General features: G+C 55.5%; 1 protein-coding gene across 3 annotated transcripts in view; it reads right to left on the bottom strand.

Annotated features, from left to right (window-relative positions):
* Shisal1 (shisa like 1) overlaps positions 1-13,772 on the bottom strand; it is a 58,531-nt gene extending 44,759 nt beyond the window's left edge. For 2 of the 3 annotated variants that reach the window (XM_055627119.1, XM_055627117.1), the window contains exon 1: positions 13,729-13,772. In XM_055627119.1, coding sequence (XP_055483094.1) covers positions 13,729-13,771 — 43 coding nt within the window. In that variant the 5' untranslated portion in view covers position 13,772. The remainder of the gene's footprint in view (positions 1-13,728) is intronic. The other variant, XM_055627118.1, reaches the window with a different exon arrangement.
* Between the last annotated feature and the right edge of the window lie 4,566 nt (positions 13,773-18,338).

Here is an 18,338-nt window from a genome sequence, read left to right as displayed (position 1 = left end):
ATTCTGAGCTCAGAGAGGCCAAGAGATGTGCCAGAGCTGTGGGGTGCACGGATAGCCTAGCTAAGCCTGCCCGGCACCAACTACGGAGGGACTCACTCTGGACTTGGGGTGTACACCCGCTCTGCTCTGCATCATTACAGATGGCTTTGGCACTAGGCGAGCAGAGGGAAGCAGCACGAAATTGCTTCACCGGTCTGTTTCCTGGCTTGTGGCAGGGGACCCATGCCACCCACCTCGAGGGCCAGAGTGAGGCTAGACAGAAGGCCTGAAGCTGGCGGGGCAGCAGACAGCACACATCTGGCAGTGGCTCTTACAGGTGGGGCCGCTCACTAGCAGCTCCCGGAGGCAATGATTAGGTCCTGAGAAGCTTCGTGCCCTTAAACAAACACGTGAAGACCATGCTGGATGCCACTCCAGCTCTCCCTGCCTAGCTCTGCCAAGCTTTCCCTTAACCCCTTCCCTCCACCCCCATCGCCTGGCAGTCTCCCAGATTCTTAACTTCACCTCTATATTTTGCATACAGTAGGCACTAAATAAGCATCCATTTTCCCGTAGAGTAGGAATGCTGCTGGCACTCTGCCTGGACATCGACAAAGCTTTAGAAACTTCTGGAGAGGGAAAAGGGAGGCCACACAGAGGCATGGTGCTAATGGCTGGCTCCTTCTGCTGAGACTCTCAGCTGGGAGCTGCCTGAATCCTTCGGCCACGTAGACTCAAGAGACCCCAGCTCCCGGGGCTCCCGGGATGAGCACCAGGCTCAGAGCCCCAGTGTGCACGACGCCATCTTCTCCAGGAACCCCTGTCAGGTGAGGGAGGGAAGAAGGCTCTTTTGTCTAACTGGGCAAGAAAGCAGCTTTACTGCATCTGGCCTTCCTAAGCCCTCCCTTCCAGGGAAGCTTTTATCCCCATTTATGGCTCCTTTCCCTCACAGCCAACCAGGCTCTAGAGGGTCCAAGTTCTGAGCCCAACCGGGGCTGCTCCAACTGCTGCCTTCCAGAGCTTCCCCAGTCGTCACCCATGTGCGGTTCTGTGCGTGCTGTTTGAGACAGGCCCCCACGGCCAGCCCATTTCACAGGAGGGGAAACTAAGGCCCGAGGAAGGGAGGCCGTGTGGAGAAGGTTCTAGCAGAGATGATCGTTGACCTTTTTGGTACAGCCAGCCTCCCCTCTTCCCCCCCCAGCAATCAGCTGTTCAGAGGAGGGGAACCAACATTAGGAACCCCAGGCTCAGAAAGAGATGTGACTTGAGGAATGTCCCTTACAGTGATAAGTGGGAGGAAAGGTGGGTGTGGTCTGGCGTCTTTCCCAAGACATCCCTCGGTCTTAGGGGCCTTCAGTGGGAGGGGAGCGAGGGCCGTGAGCCTGTTTCCTCTCTGTGATGGGGCAGCCTACCCATCCTGAAGGACATGGGAAGGGTTAAGGAGAAGATTCAATCATTAAATCACTCGCTCCTTCACACAGCATGTGAGCCTAGCCCGGGACCCACAGATCAGCAGGAGGAGGGCCCAGATTGGTCTAGGTCACGAGTCCTAGAAGCTGAGGTCTGGTAGGTAAGCAGGCCTGAATCAAACCAGAGGAGACTGAGTCTGTGTGAGAGGACCCACTGCCCGCGGTGAGCGCAGTGGTGCAAAGGCCATGTGGCAGACGGTGGATTCGCAGCCATGGGATTGGGGGAGAGAGGGGAAGGGAGATGAGGCTAGAGTAGCAGGCTGACAGGGCCCGTTGAGTGCCCTGGGCACACAGAGGGTAGGTAGGCCGTACCTCGTCAGAGTCACCCCACAGCTCACAGAGACTGCCTGCAGCTGGGGTGCAGGGGAGGAGAGGGTGGGGAGCTGAGGGACAGTGGAAAGGATGCACCATTTGAACACCTACTATGTACCAGGGGAGGGGCCCACAGGGAGGTGTGGTCACTGCCCCCTGGGGATATGATCTGTCCCCACTGTGCTCTGCCTAGCAAACACTGGGCTGGCCTACTGGACACTGGGTAGGGAGGGGGACCACGTGGAACAGTACAGGTGTCTAAAGCCAGCTGTCACCAGGGTCAGGTCGCCTAAAGGTGGTCAACCTTCGGGCAGTTGAAGAAGTGGGAAGACGTGGGTCAGATTTGTTCCCCCCCTCGCCCCATCACAGTGTCCTGCTGGTCCACAAAGCACCCAACGTACCCCCACCTCAGGCCTGCGGCTCTCAGCACCCTTCAGGACCCAGTCTCTCAACCAGCTCTCTCTTCCCAGCCACCTTCCATGCTAGGCTCTTGCCATTAGGGCATTGAAGCACAGAGGGAGAGGGCCAGCACCGGCCCAAAGCCACAGAGCAAAGGGTGACAGAGCTAGGACACGGACAGCACAGGCCACAAGCCAGCTGTCTGTGCTCCCCTACAGGAACGCCCAGGTGCCTGACACTGACCCCCAACCGTCTTTACCTTCTCCTGGAAACTTCCACAAGACATTCCCTGTTGGCAGAGTTCTATGAGGCAGTGTCCGGAAACTCCTGCACGCACTGACTGTGATACCTCTGCAGCCGCTGGTCTCTCTCCTGACGCTCAGTAGCCATCAGCCCTAAACCCCAAGCAAGGCTAGTAGCTGCATCGGGCCTTGTATAGTCAAAGGAGGCTTCCAGCCCGCCAGCCCGCCACCCCACCCACCCTGCGTGTGCCGGAAGGAGTCTGGCTGCTCCCGGGATGCAGAGGCTAGGAGCATGTTACCGGCGACCCCTTCCCATCCTCCCGGTGGGACAGACTCTGGGCTCGCTGTCCATAGGTCCCTTTCAGCACCCAGTGAGAATCAGTTCTCAGATGGGCAGACCAAGACAGCCCCGTGAAATGTCTCAGCTGTGGTGGGCTTCCGGGGGCCTTTTAGCCGGGGCTCAGCACACATGTGCACCCCCTGAGTCTTGGCTTGGAGGAGGCAGGTAGGGGTTTGGGTGGTGCTCTGTGGATCCCTCCTGCACCCTCAACTGCCCTGAGGTGTGCAGGGAAAAAAATGAGCTTCAGTATCAGCAATGAGGACAGATGTCTCAGGAGCCTGGAGAGGTGGTAGTCCATCATCGTTGGTTGACTCCATACTGTCCTGGCTCCTCCCTGCACTAATTCCATGATGGATGCCGTCATCTCCCACCCTCCAGCTCATTGCCCGGAGTAGAGGTCACGTCCTGCCGGTTCATAGAGCATTCAGCTTACCCCCACCTCACCTCAGGCCCGGAGCTCTCAGCACACACCAGGCCCCCGGACATTCTCTTCCCAGCTACCTTCCATTCTAGATTCCTGAAATAAGGACACTGAGGCACAAAGAGGGTCAGCACTAGCCCAAAATCACACAGCGAGGGGTAGAAGAGCCAAGTCATGGGGCAGATCTGAAGAGCTTGTGCAGGGCCTCTCTGCAGGGAAAGCCACCCTTTCCTGTTTGTGATATTTCAGGCTGGACAGAACCCAGAACCTTGCACCTCAGTTTCCACATCAACCCTGTTGGCTGCCTCAACTTACAACACCTTGCACACCAGATCTGCACGGCTCAGCCCCCCCACCCCCCCCGCCTGTCCTGGGCTGGCATTCCCACAGCAGCCTGTGCTGCAGCTTCTGGGTGGCATCAAGAGCCAAGCCATAAAGGAGGCCGGCTCCCCAGGCTCCCGCCCGCTGCCCCTGGAATCCACTTTCCTGAGCCAGGCCAGAGATAAACCTTTTTTTTTTTTTTTTTTTTTTTTATCCTTTTTGGCAGGCATCGCACATGGGTCTGTGTGCCCTTATCTAGCCATAATCCAGATGGACTGTGGCAGCCCAGAAAGCTGGGTGCCACAAGGGGCACTTGGTCACATAACAGTCTTGTGGCAGGGGCTGGGTGGTCACATCATCCTTAAGGTTAGGGTGCTATGTTGATCCCCAGTGCACAAGCCAGGGCACAGTTAGCTTGTGACAACGCTGAGACTCTGACAGGGAGCAGGAAGGGCTCTAAGCTTGGAGTCTGAATGCAGGTTCGAGTCTCAGCTCTGCTGCTTCTTAGCTGTGCTGGCCTGGGTGTTACTTGGGTCACTCGGCTGCTTTGGTCACTGTCTCCTGAGGGCCATGGGGGAACAAAGCTGACACCACATTAAGGTCTTCTCCTCCCCCATTGACAGAAGCAGAGCCACGAAGAAGTCAGTTGCATGCTAGCAAAGAGCTCCAAGAGGGGGCCTGTCAGGTTCTCTGCGTCACATCCTGGGTCTGCCCCCTCTAACCACCCAGACCTCATGTCTAAGGAGTATGGCTAACACCCCTTCTTGGCTGAGCAGAGGTCCCGCTGTCTCAGGGGCACCAAGTTCTAGAGTGGTCTCATAGTGGCACTGTGAAAGTGGCCCAAGATGAAATGTGCCTCGAGACGGCCAAGTGTGGGAGCCCCCTCAGCTGTCAAAGCGAAGAATGGTCACATCAAACATCCCAGGCCACCCTCGCCATGCCAAGCCAAGGAACATGCTCACATTCCCAAGTCTGAATTCAGATCAATACTCTTTGACACAAGGCTGAAGAGAGCTGTAAAATGTATATCTACTGGATGTATCAGAAGACAGCCAGCTGGGACAAGGCCCACAGAGAAGAATTAGGGACAATGGGGGGCACACAGCAGCCAGCACCTGACCCTGGTAAAGACAGACAGACAGACAGACAGACAGACATATTTGCTCTACCACAGAGTAACAATAAACAACTATCCAGGGTACCGCACAGATTTAGATGGGGAAGAGCCTGAAGCCAGGGGCAGCAACAGATCCGATTCTGTGGTCTAGGCCCCTCAAATACAATACAGAGCAATACAGAAAAGCCCTGCATGAAAACCAAGTACAGTATAGGGTATCTATCATCCCGGTGCTCAGGAGGCACAGATGGGTGGACCCTGGAGCTCAATGGGCAGCACAGCTGCATCAGGTGAGTCAGTGAGTGACGCCGTCTCAAAACATAAGATGGAAAAGCAATTGAGGAGAATTCCAATGTTGAACTCTGGCCTATACACACACACACATACACACATGCACTTAACAGGGAACACTGGAACCCCACTGAGGTTGTGCCACCTGGGGCCCTGGACACAGATGCTCTGATCCCAGAAGGGAATTGTACCCCAATGATCCCCAGCTTCCTTCAAGTGAGCCCCAGAACCCTGTCCTTTGGGAGACTTTTTGGTCAGAGACTCCATGCCTCAGTTTCCTCACCTGTCAACTGGGACCAACAGTAAAAGATGTCCTCATATCTCGGTGCTTTGGTCTAATGTGGGGGATCCCACTCTCAGGGCCCAGGTCACCTCTTATGTGGCCCCACTGAATGGCCAAGAAACACCTGGCCTTTTGGGGTATTCTCTCCTTCCTCTGTAAATAGTCCCTCTCAGTGCTGAGGAAAGGAAAGGCCTATGTTCTGGTCTCCCTCTTGGCCCTCCAAGATTTCACAGCCCAAAGGGGACAGATGCAGGAAGCAGAAATCTGGTTCTGTGGATTGCTGAGGGGGAGACAAAAGAATAGCCCCCATAGGCTCTCCCGGGGATCACATGCCTTGCCCACAGCCCAAGGGGAACCACATAGGTCACTCTTAGACCTGCCTGAAGGGGACACTATTCCTAGCAGAGGCTTTTGTTTGGATCCAGACTGGCAAGAGACAGGAGTGGCTGACCAGCTGGCTAGGTGGTGCCCTGGGGGCAAGGGAAGTTTGCCAAGGATGCCAAAGAGAACAGCTTACCAGCTTGGGACCTCGGGCAGATGAGGAGCCTCTCCCAGCCTCTGTGTTTCCATCTGTCTAATGGGCCATTGTTAAGTGTTTGTGCACTGAGGGTTTTAACTCTTGCTTGGTCCTGTTGGAAGGTGGTAGTCAGTTAAGAGGCAGGACCTAGTGAGAGGTCTTTCAGCCACTTGGAGCATGCGTGAAAGGGGTGCTGGGACCCCAGCGCCTCTTTTTCCTCTTACTGTCTCTTGTTCCCAGCCAGGAGGTAAAGCAGTTTCCTCTACTACACATTCCTACCACGATGCTCCGCCTTACCAGGAGCCCAAAGCAACAGGGCCAACTGACCATGGACCGATGGTCCAAAACGATGAGTCGAAACAACCTTTCCTTGTTTTAAGCTGATTGCCTCAGGTATTTTGTTGCAGTGTGGGAAGTCCTAGGATGTGGCTGATCACAGTGCCTGGGGTGTGGCTGTTGCAGACAGTGGAGGTGGGGAGTGGTTAGGAAGGCAACACTGCTGTTCCTAGATCTACTCCAGTTCTAACACCAATGGTCTAACCAGAAGCCGGCAACATTTCCCGTAGGGGATGGTCACTATGTCTCTGTCAGTCCTGTAGTCAGGAAGTGGCTGTAGACAGAGCTAGTGGAAGTCAGATGCTGTGTTCAATAAAGCTTTATTAGCATAAACCATCAGCCCGAGTTTTCAAGCCCTCAGGCCACCCCTAGCCCAGCAGGCCCTGCACTCCTGGGAGCTGGTTGGAAGTACCTGCCCTGGGTTGCCCCATTCTTCCTGGGAACCTGGCTACATGCTAACAGCTCTCGGTGTCACAGCTCGCAGAGTCTGCAGGGTTGAGCTGCCCTGGGCTGGAACCCATGGGGGAACCACACTGAATAGGGGGAGAAGGAGGGAGTGTGGAGAGGCACAACGGTGCCAACCATAACAAACCAAGTCACCAAGGCAGCTAATTGACAGTGGCCGCTGTTCCAACCAGAGGTTTTGTCATCTGTGATAAAGTGAAGTTGCCTCCGGGCCAATCAACTTCAAATTCATGCAAATAGGACCTCCACAGAGACAGCCCCGCTCCCTGACAGGCACAGTCAGTCTCTCAGCTGTCCTGGAGGACTGCGGCCACTCACATATCCGCTCTCAACCTGGTCCAAGGCTGGGATTAATGGGCCCCACTCACACGCCCTAAGATTGGCACAGAAGTTGCCACCATGAAACAGGCAAGACTTGGATGTTCCTCTCAACTATGACAGTGGCCCACGAATGACCTGTGACCTCCAAGATGGATTCTCAGAGGCGTGGCTGGACACAGACAGGACCAGGCACTTCCAAAGGCTGCAGGGAGTGGATCTTGACCCCCTTGGGGCACACATATAAGCTCTTACTCTCCCAGACCTGAGCAGGCAACAGTCTCTCCCTGCTGGCTTGCAATCCTGTGGCCCCTAGTGCTGTAAATGTGTCAAGATCCCCAAAAGAATTCCTTAGCAGCCCAAACCCCAAACTCCTTTATCATGGATGGCCACCTCCCTGACTTGCCTTCACCCTAGGATGAGTTCCTGGGCGGAGGGGTGGGAGGGCTGTAGAGGAGGTAAAGGACGACCCCACCTATGCCCCCCAAACAGACACCAACTAAGACACAAATGTCCTGTCTGAGTGTACCATGTGGGGCCCTCATGCCTCCTGACCCAGGCATGGCTGGGGTCACTGGTTTAGTTAAGAACGCCCCTCAGGACCAGACCAAACCTCTGATGACCTAGAAGTGGGAGGAGATACCTGGGCTCCCAATGACTTTCCTCTCCTGCCTGTGCCTCCTCCAAGGTGAGACTCCAGCACTCCTGACCTAGGGGTTCCCTCCTCTGCTCCCTCACAGCAGAGAGAGCACCAGCTACTACCTTCTCCTTCATTGTTCACCTCAACCGCCACCCCCCACACTAATGAAGACTAGAGAGCTAATCATACTGGAACAAGAACAGCGCATCATCTGCTCCTCCCGCCACCGCCCAAGATGCCAAGAGGGGATGATGGAAGGACCATCCAAAAACTCAGCCAGCCTTGGGGGTGTGCACCTTAGGGAGAGCTCACCTTGGGGAACACACTGGGGAAGGGGGAGCTCACTGTAGGGAAACTTCACTTAGAGGCTGTGCCTGTTAGATTTTCATTAACTTGACACAAGCTGAGTTATCTGGAAATGTCAGCGAGAACAGGCTCCCATCAGTGAGGATGTCTGTGGTAAATTTTCTTGAATGGGGCGTTTGGTGTGGGAGGGCCCAACTCACACTCACTTAGGGTGCCTCCTCTAAGCAGGTGGTCCTGGGTTCTATAAGAAAGCAGGATGAACAAGCCATGAGGAGGAAACCCCCAAAAGCAGAACCCCTCCATGGCCTCTGCTTCTCTTCCTGTTTCCAGGCTCCTGCCTCATGCTCCCTCAGTGGTGAAGTGTGACCCTGACTGTGTGAGCCAAAAAAGAAAAAAAAAAGTGTTGGTTTTAGCTCAGTGTTTTATCAGAGCCATAGAAAGCAAACTAGGACAGAAGCTCACCTTGGGGGCCTCACCTGGATGGGGATCTGGGGGTCAGGGCCCCATCATGCACAAAGGGTAATGTGGTCCCCTGGCCCACCCTGGGAGACCCGTCGTTTTTCAACTGGAAGGTGTCTGGTTATGGAGAGGAAATTGCCGTATCTTGTGGCGTCGTTGATGTCTGGGTAAACAAGCGTCTTGGAGGTCTAATTAGCACCGCTTTGGGGGACTGCAGGCTCAGAACTTCCTTCCACCAGGGAGGTAACACCAGAGGCTTTTGTAAAGGAGCTTGGTCTGCAAAAAAACTCAAGGAGAATTGTAGCAGGAGAGGATCTGGAACTGGGAGCATGTCTGAAGAGGGTAGTCACAGCTACAGCCACTGAGGACAGAGTGAAGCCCTCTGGGAGTCTGGGAGCAAGGGCCCTGTGACTTAACCCTTAATGTGGGGTGTCGACTCTGGCCTGGCCTGGGAGGCTTGAGGGTGAATTTTGACCTTGGAGCTGTCCCTCTCTCTGCCATTTCTCTGTGTGTGCTCAAGGACGGCTAGGAGCGGATAGGGCCACTTGTGAGCTTCAGAGGAGGACACAGGCCTGATCCGAGACATCGCCTCTTTTGGGGGGGGGGGTGTCACACACCCTGTGGCAGATGAGAACTGGAGTTTCAGACTTCCTGGTATGGGGCTATCTCTATACTGCCTCCAGCCAATCCAGACCCATCCTCATGATTCCCGAGTGGCTCAGGGTGGGAACTCAGATACTTGGGGCTGAAGAGTTCCCTGTGCTCTGACGTTAATCCTTTTGTCATCTGGGGGACCTCCTTCCCCCATCACCGCATCCCCCAGCCCTCGTCCCAGGGACTAGAATCCATAGAGTCAGAGTCTAAACAGAGGGTTTAACTGCTTCCACGCAGTGGAACCAGGAGGGCAAGACTGTCCTGAGCACCTACTCTGCGCCCAGCTCCTTGACGCCTGAAATATTCAAAAGAGGGGGCCTGCTCTCAGTTCTCAGAAGAGAAAACTAAGCCCAGAGAGATGCTGTGCCAGCAGCGGAGCTCCTGGGACTTAGCCCTAAGCTTGTCTGATCTCCACCGTCCAGAATCTTTCTGAGCTTTGGCTCTCGGCCTTGGAGTTCAGCGAAAAAACGGAGTTTAGGGGAGAGAGCTGCCAGTCCCTGAACCAACCAGGAGTCCCCTCCCATCCCTGTGACCAAAGAAAGAGCAGGAGCATTTGAGCCACTGGCGTTCCCACTGCCCAGAGGTGCCTATAGTCACCTACAGACACATCCCTAACAGCCCTTGAGACCCCTTGGTGGGAAAGGCCGCAGGGAAAATGTCAGCTTTCTGGCCTGCTCTGGCTCCGTATTCAGTCTGTCACTTTAAAATAATTAGCTCGTGGCTCAGAGTCCGGCTGTGGGACAATGAGGAGTATGATGCCCCATGGGCCTGGCCAAGAAGGTGGTCACAGAAATGCAGGGTCTCAACCTTCCAGGCCTACCTCCTGGACCTCAGGCAATGGAGGCTGGCTGGGCCACCTCCACCAGGAATAGCATGACCAGGAGTGGGGCACTTGAATCAAAGGCTCATTTTTGTTTTTGTTTTTTTTTTGTTTGTTTGTTTTGTTTTGTTTTGTTTCTCCTTCCCTACCCTTGCCCTTCCACTCACCATTCAGATTAGAGCCCTTTACTAAACAATTACTACATAGCCCCCACCCCAATCCCAGGGCCTAGGGAAACATGCTGGATTACTCTTGGGGGCATGTGCCATCCTGAGTCCCTGGAGTACAGGGCCTCAGCCCAGTGGAGCGGCAGGGGATCTGCTTTTTCTGGGAGCTACCCCTCCAGGTGCCTTGGGGCTGTCCTCTGGGGCCCCTGCCAGTGTTGGCTCCCAAGGCTGAAGGAGGGTAACGCCGCAGAGAACCCCCTAGGTGTTCAGCTGGAAGTGGGTGTAGGGGGGGGGGCGGGGGGGGGGGGGGGGGGGGGGCATGAGCAGGTTATGGGGAGGGGAAGGTCTGACTAGCCTTGGCCAGGTCACAAATAAACTCCAGCCCAGCCGCTTCCCAGCCGCGCCGGAGGGAGAGAAAATAGCTTTCACACTGTATTTGCTGATTTTTTTTTTTCACTCTGCTGCTTCTAAATCGATCCCGAACAGATTGTCCGATTGTTTGGATTTCAGGAGAGAAGTCGAGCGCCTTTGGCTGGTCTCTCTCCTGGTGACATTCTCTCCCTCTCCACTTTTAGCCAGGGCTTAGATGGACTACCAAGGCTGGTCCTGGGCTCATCCTGGGACCTGGGACCTGCAGGGGACAGGTGAGGGACTGGCTCCAGAAGGGAAGGGTCTGTACCCCACAGGGGAACCCCTGCCTAGGGATCCATAATGATATGATGTTCCTGGTGGTATATATTCTGCTTCCCTAGGAAGGGCAGGACCCTCCAGGCAGCTTGGGGCCATGGAGCCACACCCTCCAACACCCTTGTCCAGAAGAGCACTGTAGGTGTGGAGCTGAGCATAGACACAAAGGACTCTGTCAGCTCTGTGGTCCCAATACCCACAGCAGGCAGGGTAGCTATGCACCCTCTTTTAGGGACTAACAGGACCATATTGCATAGAGGACTGGGTTACCTGTTCTGCTATGATGGGTTGATTAGTAATGTCTGTTTCGGGCACAGCAGTAGGCGGTGGTGACATTCGTGTCATTCTAAGTCTACAGGGTAAAACTAGAACTCCATGCTGTACCTTCATGGGCGGGGGTAGGAATCCTATGGCCCCTGCCTCTATTCAGTTTTACATGGGTGCTGTGGGGTAGCCAGGCTACGATGTGGACAGTGTGTCAAAGTCATTCCTCAGGACTCTAACTGCTGCTCCTTTTGCCTTTCTAGCCTCTTCAGCACCTGGGTTGCAACCTCCTCCAGGCAGGCCTCTTTGAGGCTCCCACCCCTTGCCAGACAGAGTTGCTCCATATCAGTGTGCCCAAATATCTGTGAATCTCCTCATAAAGCAGTCACACCCCAGAGAAGAGAAGGTGACTGTCCCGGCCCCACCAGAGGCTCCGATCCTGTTGGGCAAATCCTAGAGGTCAGTCAGATCAGAACTTATGGCACACAGGACAACTGAGCTGCCCAGTCCTGTTTCCTCGAAGGCTTGTAGCATAGAAACCAGGCTTTTGTGTTACAGTACTTCCTTGTCTGTCTTACACCCTAGACAAAGCCAGAACCACACAGAGCAGGGTTCTGAGCCTCTTCTGCAGGCCCATCCCTTCCCTGGGATAGCTGCCCTCTCTTGCTGTCCTAGACATTTAGGTAACAGGAGGTAAGGAATGGACCCTGCGCCCTCAGCAAACCGACGTGGACCCACTTCACAAAGAGGGAAACTGAAGCAGAGAGGGAAAAGGTCAGCAAGTGAAGCCACCACACTGAGGGGTGGGTGCATGTCGGACACCATTCTCCCTTCCTTTCCCTGCCAACCAAGAATTCTTCTCCCACAGTGGGAGAGGGAAACTGGCTAGGCTCTGGTGAGTCCTGCTTTAGAAAGACCTCTGCTAGGACCTACCATGAACCTGAAAGAGGGTGCTGTGGCAGGATAGAGCTGTGGTCAGGAGGAAGGGAGGGTCTCCTGGAGACCTGGCTAGGTTGCCCAGTTCCCTGTGGCTGCTTTTCAGCATCCCTGACTTCTGCCATCTCTTCTCTGCTCTGTGCCGTGGGCTCTTGAGAAGAACTGGCATCGGGGACTGTGTGGCACTCACTGCTGTGCCATGATGCTCCTAAGCCTCGTATGCTCTCATCACTGCAGCTCTGAGCCCAGGCTCCTCCTCTGATTTTGTTCCCTTACAGGCGGCAGGTGCCCTTCGAACATGGTGTCTCTGCTCCCAGGACTCTGAGCAGTGACAGCACAAGGTGGTCCGTTGCATGATGGGAAGAAAACAGTCAGGACGCTCCAAGGTGGTGGGGAGGAAGGAAATTCAAGCTGAATGTGGCTCTGCCCAGCTACAGGACCAAACTCTGAGACACCAAAGAACCTGTGCCTCATGTTGGGCCACCAATCCAGTCAACAAATTAGTGGTGGGAAGAGAGACAGGAGAGTGCCACTTCTGAGCTAGACTTTTGAAGTTTTCCTAGGCTGCCCTGTCATGAAGCTGTGGTGCTTCCCCTGCCATGATTCATCCATCCATCCATCCATCCATCCATCCATCCATCCATCCATCCCATTCACTTGGCCATCCCTCTCTCCCTTCCAACAGAGCAAGCCTGTCTAACATGCTAGGCCTAAGCAGAAGTGAAAAGTATATATGTCATGCCGTGACAGTGTGCGCTGAGCATTGACCTTATACAAGGCTCACCTAAATCCTACAAGAACCCTGAGAGGAAGGAACCTGGGGATCAGAGAGGAGTCAGAATTGGGGTAGGACAGAGGTGCCAACGGTGGGACTGGTGGCGTGCCCAGAATACCACAGCCCCTGCCTTCATCCTCTCCACAGCTGTCATTGTGTTCATTCAGGTCCACCAAGCTTTGAAGCCACTGGAGCTCAGAAGGAAGCATAAGGCCCCTGACTGCTGAGGCCATCACTGCCTCTTTACCCCATGCTCAGCAGTTGCTATGGTACTGGGACATGACATTGGGCTTCAGCATCTTCCCAGTGACAACTTCCATTATGGATACCCCTGGTGCAGGGGCACCATGCATTTGCTTTTTCCGGGTCTCCCGGGAATGTTGAGGCAGCAAAGGCTACAGACTAACAGTTTATATCACAGAGTGGTGCTTCTGAGAGAGCTGGCTGGGCCCTGAAGGCAGCAACAAATGCATCCTAAACAGTCACCCATTTCTCAGGTGAGGAAACTGAGGCTGTAGGACCATTAACTTACCCAAGGTCCCCCAATGGATAGCATGCAGAAGACAGATTTGTCCAGCATGGAGCCCAGTATAGCTTCTGTGACTCCCAGGGCTCGTTGCCTTGGTGACAGGCCCCAGCACAGCAGCTGGGCTCAGTCCCAAAAGGGCTCCGATTCCAGGCAGTTACACCCAGCGATGTCACATTCCGGACCTGCTCCCGGAAGCCTGAGCCATCTAAACATCACAGCAGCACAAACAAGATGATGGGGCTGTGGGCTTCCTGCCGTGCTGATGGGGTGGGCCCTGATGCTAACCTGTCCACAGACTTACAAAGGCTCCATCTGCCTGTTTCCAGATGTGCAGAAAATGGGGCTCAGAGCATGCAGTGGGCTTAGGCAGACCCAAGCCCCATGTCCTGAAGCCCAGGCCCTGCCACAGCTGAGGAGGGAAGGCTCTAGAGCCAGCAGCGTCTGAAGCTCTTTAGTTCAGTATTGACTTTCGGTAACAGCAACAGCCTCTCTGCTGCCCCCAACCCACACAGAGCCCACTCCATCCAGGTTATGTCGGATCTGGCCACCTTCCTGCCTGCTCCCGGGGGCTGAGCTCTCTTTAGAGAATCAAAGATCTGTGTGATGGGTGACAATGGGCACAAAGGTCTAGGAAAAAGACACATGTCAGGCTACAATGTAACAAAGGAAATGTATTCAAACCTGGAGATGTCACTTTGGGGCCAGGTCTCTGTGGGACATACATCATTCCTTCTGGAAGCGTCCCTTGCCTCCTCTGCTGGGCATTACGCCTGCACACCCTTCAAGATGCCAGCTGAAGCTCCCTTTTCCAACAGCCCTCCTGGCCCTCCTCAGGTACCTCTGTTCCTCCTCCGGTCTGTGCAGCACAGCAGGGCAAAGGGGTCAACTTCTCTCCGCCGCCCGGAGCCTGGCTCAGAGCGAGCAGCAGCATGCAGGGTGCTCCGGGAGCTGGGAGTGAATGAACACTAACTACGCTTGTTCTCAGCTGGGTTCCAGCTGCAGGTTGCCCACAAGCCTCCGCGAAGCAGTCCCCGTCACTGCTGAAGCACGCCTGGGAGCAAGCGTGCTGGACGAGATGCTGGAAGGAACCTGCCTTCAGTGAGTGCTGATGTCCAAGAAAATGGCAATTTATCAGGAACCCCTCGGGCATCCGGAGCTTCGGGACCTGGCACGGGAGTCCAACTTCACCAGCCCCACACTGCTGAGAGGGCAGGGCTCTCAGCCAGGTCAGCCATGTCCCTCCTCCAGCCTTCCCTCCGCCCATTCCTGAGAGGCCGCCAGGCAGGAATAAGCAGATTAGGAAACTGGCTTTTAAGAGACCATGATTGGTCTTGTTTTCCAGGGAAGTGTGAACAACAAAAATATTTTTTTTTTCTCTCTCTCTCTCTCCCAGGGCTCACAGAACTTAATTCACTGTTAAATGGGTGTGATTTGAGACACGCCAGGGCTATATCTCTATTCTCCAAGGTGTGTGTACCCCGGGTCTGCTGAGGTCAGCTGTGCAGGTAGCTCCCAGCACCCTCACAGGAGGGTGAGAGCAGGGTGCTGGGTGCATGGTGACCTATATGCCCTATTCATTGAGGCTGACTTGAAAACACAGATGGATGATGAGTGTTCACATGGCCAGGGAAGGGATTAAAGAGGTGACTCTCAGGAGCTGGCCTGGGGGTGGGGGTAGAGAAAGTTCATCTGTTGTGAAGCATCTGCACCCCTCCCCCAGGCCCTGAGTGACACCCACCATCACTGGCTAGATAACCTTGGCTCTCAAATACCTCCTGGGGACATTCCCTATCCACTCACAGTCCCCAGTGTCCACATCTGTGTCCAATACAGACTATGGAGAGAGGTGTTCACAGGCTACAATCGTTGGTGCCTCCAGCACTTTCCAAGCCAAGATGTCCGCAACCTGCCAGGGACAGGCTAAATCAAGACACCCAGAGGAGGACACTGAATACCATCAAAGGAAGGGAATGGACTGTGCTGTGTGTCTATGGGGCAACATCAGCAGGACCAGGGCAGCTGGGACAGCCCAAGCCCATTTGGAGATGGTCTATTTAGACAGCCAATGCTAAACGAGGGCTTGGCCCTGGTCGCATCTAGATGGAGCTTCCTAGGGGTAAGTCTGAGCAGGTGCAAGGTCCTTGCCACCCTCCCATCTAACAGCAGCCATAGTAAGGGGCCCTGGAATGCGATGAGCCTGCTGGAAGGAGGGAAGGGCGGAAGAGAGGAGGAGGAAGAGACAGGACCTCATTCACCAGGCCTGTACAGCAGCACCCACAGGGCAGGAGACACACAAGGCATCAAGGAGGTGTGACCCAGCACAGGCAGGACAACCTCCTCACTCACACCTGCTGCTGAGCTTCCAGAACCTACTGTACAGGACGGTGGCTGAGAACAAGGCCCTACTATGCTCAGGGAGTGCCCGCAGCCATGGAGGATGAATTAACAGAGGCAGAGCACAGGCAGAGACACATTCTGAGACCACCCTGAGGAAAGCTAGCAGGACGATACTTGCAAGAAGACCCCCAGTGGTCATTACAGCACCTGCAGATCCAACTCCTTCCTCTCCCGGAGGGTCAAAGGCTGGGTTCTAGGCAATGTGGCCTGGTCCTCAGTAGCAGGGTGCCTGCTGAGCTCTCAGCAGCAGCCTCTCCCACGCCTGGTCCTCCAGAAGAACCAGCAAATGTACCCTCGAGGGCTGGTGTGAGAATTCAGGAGACGGCTCTGCTCCAAACAATGGTCCTGCGTGCCGCCTGCCTCATGGAATCCCACCACTTCGGGCGCAGCTTAGAGTCTGTGTCAGCGAAGTCCCTTCCTGCAGGCACGCAGGCAGCTGACACAGCCAAGCCTGGAGCCCACCTGCCACCTTCCCCCAGAAGCCAGGCCCCAGGCAGCAGGAGTGGGGCCGGCCAAGGGCTACAGTTGTGCCAGAGGGACACATTCCTTCCTCTCTACACCTCTCTTCCGTGCCCCCCTTTGGGAGCCTCGGGGTGGGGGAGACCTGGGGAGCTTTACTCCTCACCGACCACCCCCTACTCCCTACCTCCATTCCCAGGCTGAAGATAGGGGCGTCTGTTGCTAGGGCCCTGCCACCTCCTCTGCCGTCCCAGCCAAGGAGGGTCTGTCCCCTCCCCACTGTCTGCAACTTCACAATGGAGAGTTTCTCTCCCTTCTAGCTGATCCACAAATCTCTCAACCCTGCCCTCTCCCGTGTGCCTACCTCTTGTGCCCCATGATCAAATGGCTCCTCAGCTGCTTCCCTGAGAGCCATCGAGGCCCAGGCATGGGGCCAGTAGAGAAGGGCAGTGTGCAAACAGTAGGTGGACAGATGGATGACAGGTGATCGGGGAGTGGCTCTCAGCTGCTTTCCTTCTGGACAGGTCCCAACCCCTTTCTTTTCCCTCGCCTGTGTGAAGGGCTGAGCAAGCAGAACAGCCCCCCAGCCTCAACCATGCCCCTCTTTCCAGCCCAGCTACCTCCAGGACAGCAGAGTGGCTGGTCCAGAAGCATTCCTCTCTCCCTCCCGGTCTATAGTTCTGTGCCTGCCCTGATAGAGGCCTGAGTCAGCACTGGGACCCGGCGTGACTATGAGGTTAATGCTACCATCCCCCACCCCACCCACACCCAACTGCAACCCCACCCCCATCCCGGCTGGGAGGCAGTGGTAGCTCCAGCCAGTAAATCCAAGCCCTTTGGCTGCTGAAGCGCGGGAGGGGTGCAATGAATCTGAAGCTATCCTGAGCGACATCATGAGTTCCAGGCCATCCTGGGCTCCAGCGTGGAAGCATGTTCCAACAAAACAAAACAACTAAACTAAAACAAAATTTAAAAAAAAAAATCCTGATCAGATGCTTTGGGCTCAGCTTGAGCACTGAGGCACAGGGGCTGCTGGGCAACAGAACTTTCTAACCAGCTCTTCTTCCACCAGGACAGGCCCAGCAGGCAGCCCTGCCGTCAGGGAAAGAAGGATTGATCTAGGGAGGAAAACCTAGGTTCTGGACCAGCCCTGACCAGCCTGGGTTGATACCAGGGACCAAAGTCTGGTCTCAGAGTCTGTTCTGACAGGCATTTCCAATCAGCCCCCACAGGGGGACAGAAGGTAGACGTCTCAAAGGTTCCCAGGCACCTTTAGGCAGTTAGAATAAAATGAGAACAAAGAGGGACAGAATGGGCTAACTTCTGGGTTGTCTGGTTCTGGGTGGAGCCCAGCTTGCAGGCTCGCCAGTATTGATAGTTAGAGTGTCAGTGACCAAGTCATCTTAGCATCTGGGAGACGGGTCCAGAGACAGGCTTGGGGTCACACGGCATCGCTGTTCACAGGAACTTCACCAGGCTTGCTCTCCGGGTTCCAGCAGCCTCGGCTGACGGGAACCACTCCCCTTCTACCTTGCAGACGAGGGGGGAGATGGGCTCAGAGGAGTTGAGAGCCCTGCTCAAGGTCACAGCCTCAAGAGAGGTCCCTGTAGTTTCCCACTCAAGGCACTTTCGTCTTCCTATGCCAGGCTGGGGTTCCCTGGCAGGAGCGCCCACTAAGCCCGGGGGACTAGAAAACACAGAAAAGTCCGAGGTTGGGGGGACACAAAGATGCTTGTATGTAAATACCCTCGGGACAAATTATGTAACTCTGGTTCCCTGGCACTCCGTGGCCCCGGGGGTCTGACCTGGGTAGTAATCACCCAGTTCAGCATCCACTCAGGGACCCTAGTCTGGGGGACCCTATCAAGAACCAGACTCCGCTCGGCCCATCAGGCAGTAGGCGCTGCTCCTTCCAAGGAGAGAACAGTTGGAGGCGCCAGGATGCGCGCCCCCTTTCCTTTCTTTTTCCCTCTGGCCGGATAAGAAATACTAACACTAATAATGATAATAATAATTAGAATAAATAGAACCCGGAGACGCTGGGGTCTCGTTGCTATGACAACTGCTGGCGCTAATGAGCTTTTCGGAGGCCGCTGCCCGGGCCACCCAGCCCCGGGCGCGGGATCACTATCAATCCGGCCTCGGAAGGCGGCGGTGGCTGAACCTTTTGGGGGTGGGGGGTGGAGGGGTCCCCGGTGTCGCCGAGCGGGGACCCAGGCAGCCAAGCGGCTCTCAGCGCGGCTCCAGAGCTCTACCCCACGCGCACCGACTCCCCAGCGGTCTGCGCTCCGCGGCGACTCCCAGCCCGACCCCGTCGCTCGTCTCCCGGCCCGAGCGAGCGACCAGCAACCTCGCCCGGCTCCGGCGCTCCCGTCGCCCCCGACGCCGTCCCGCCCGCGCTCCGCAGCAGCGCGGGGACCCCGCAGCCCCGCGCC

The sequence above is a fragment of the Psammomys obesus genome, unplaced genomic scaffold (assembly GCF_907164565.1).
Source record: "Psammomys obesus unplaced genomic scaffold, mPsaObe1.curated_primary_1811, whole genome shotgun sequence".
Lineage (NCBI taxonomy): Eukaryota > Metazoa > Chordata > Mammalia > Rodentia > Muridae > Psammomys > Psammomys obesus.
Note: the sequence above shows the minus strand (reverse complement) of the source record. Positions and strands in the feature narration are given on the sequence as shown.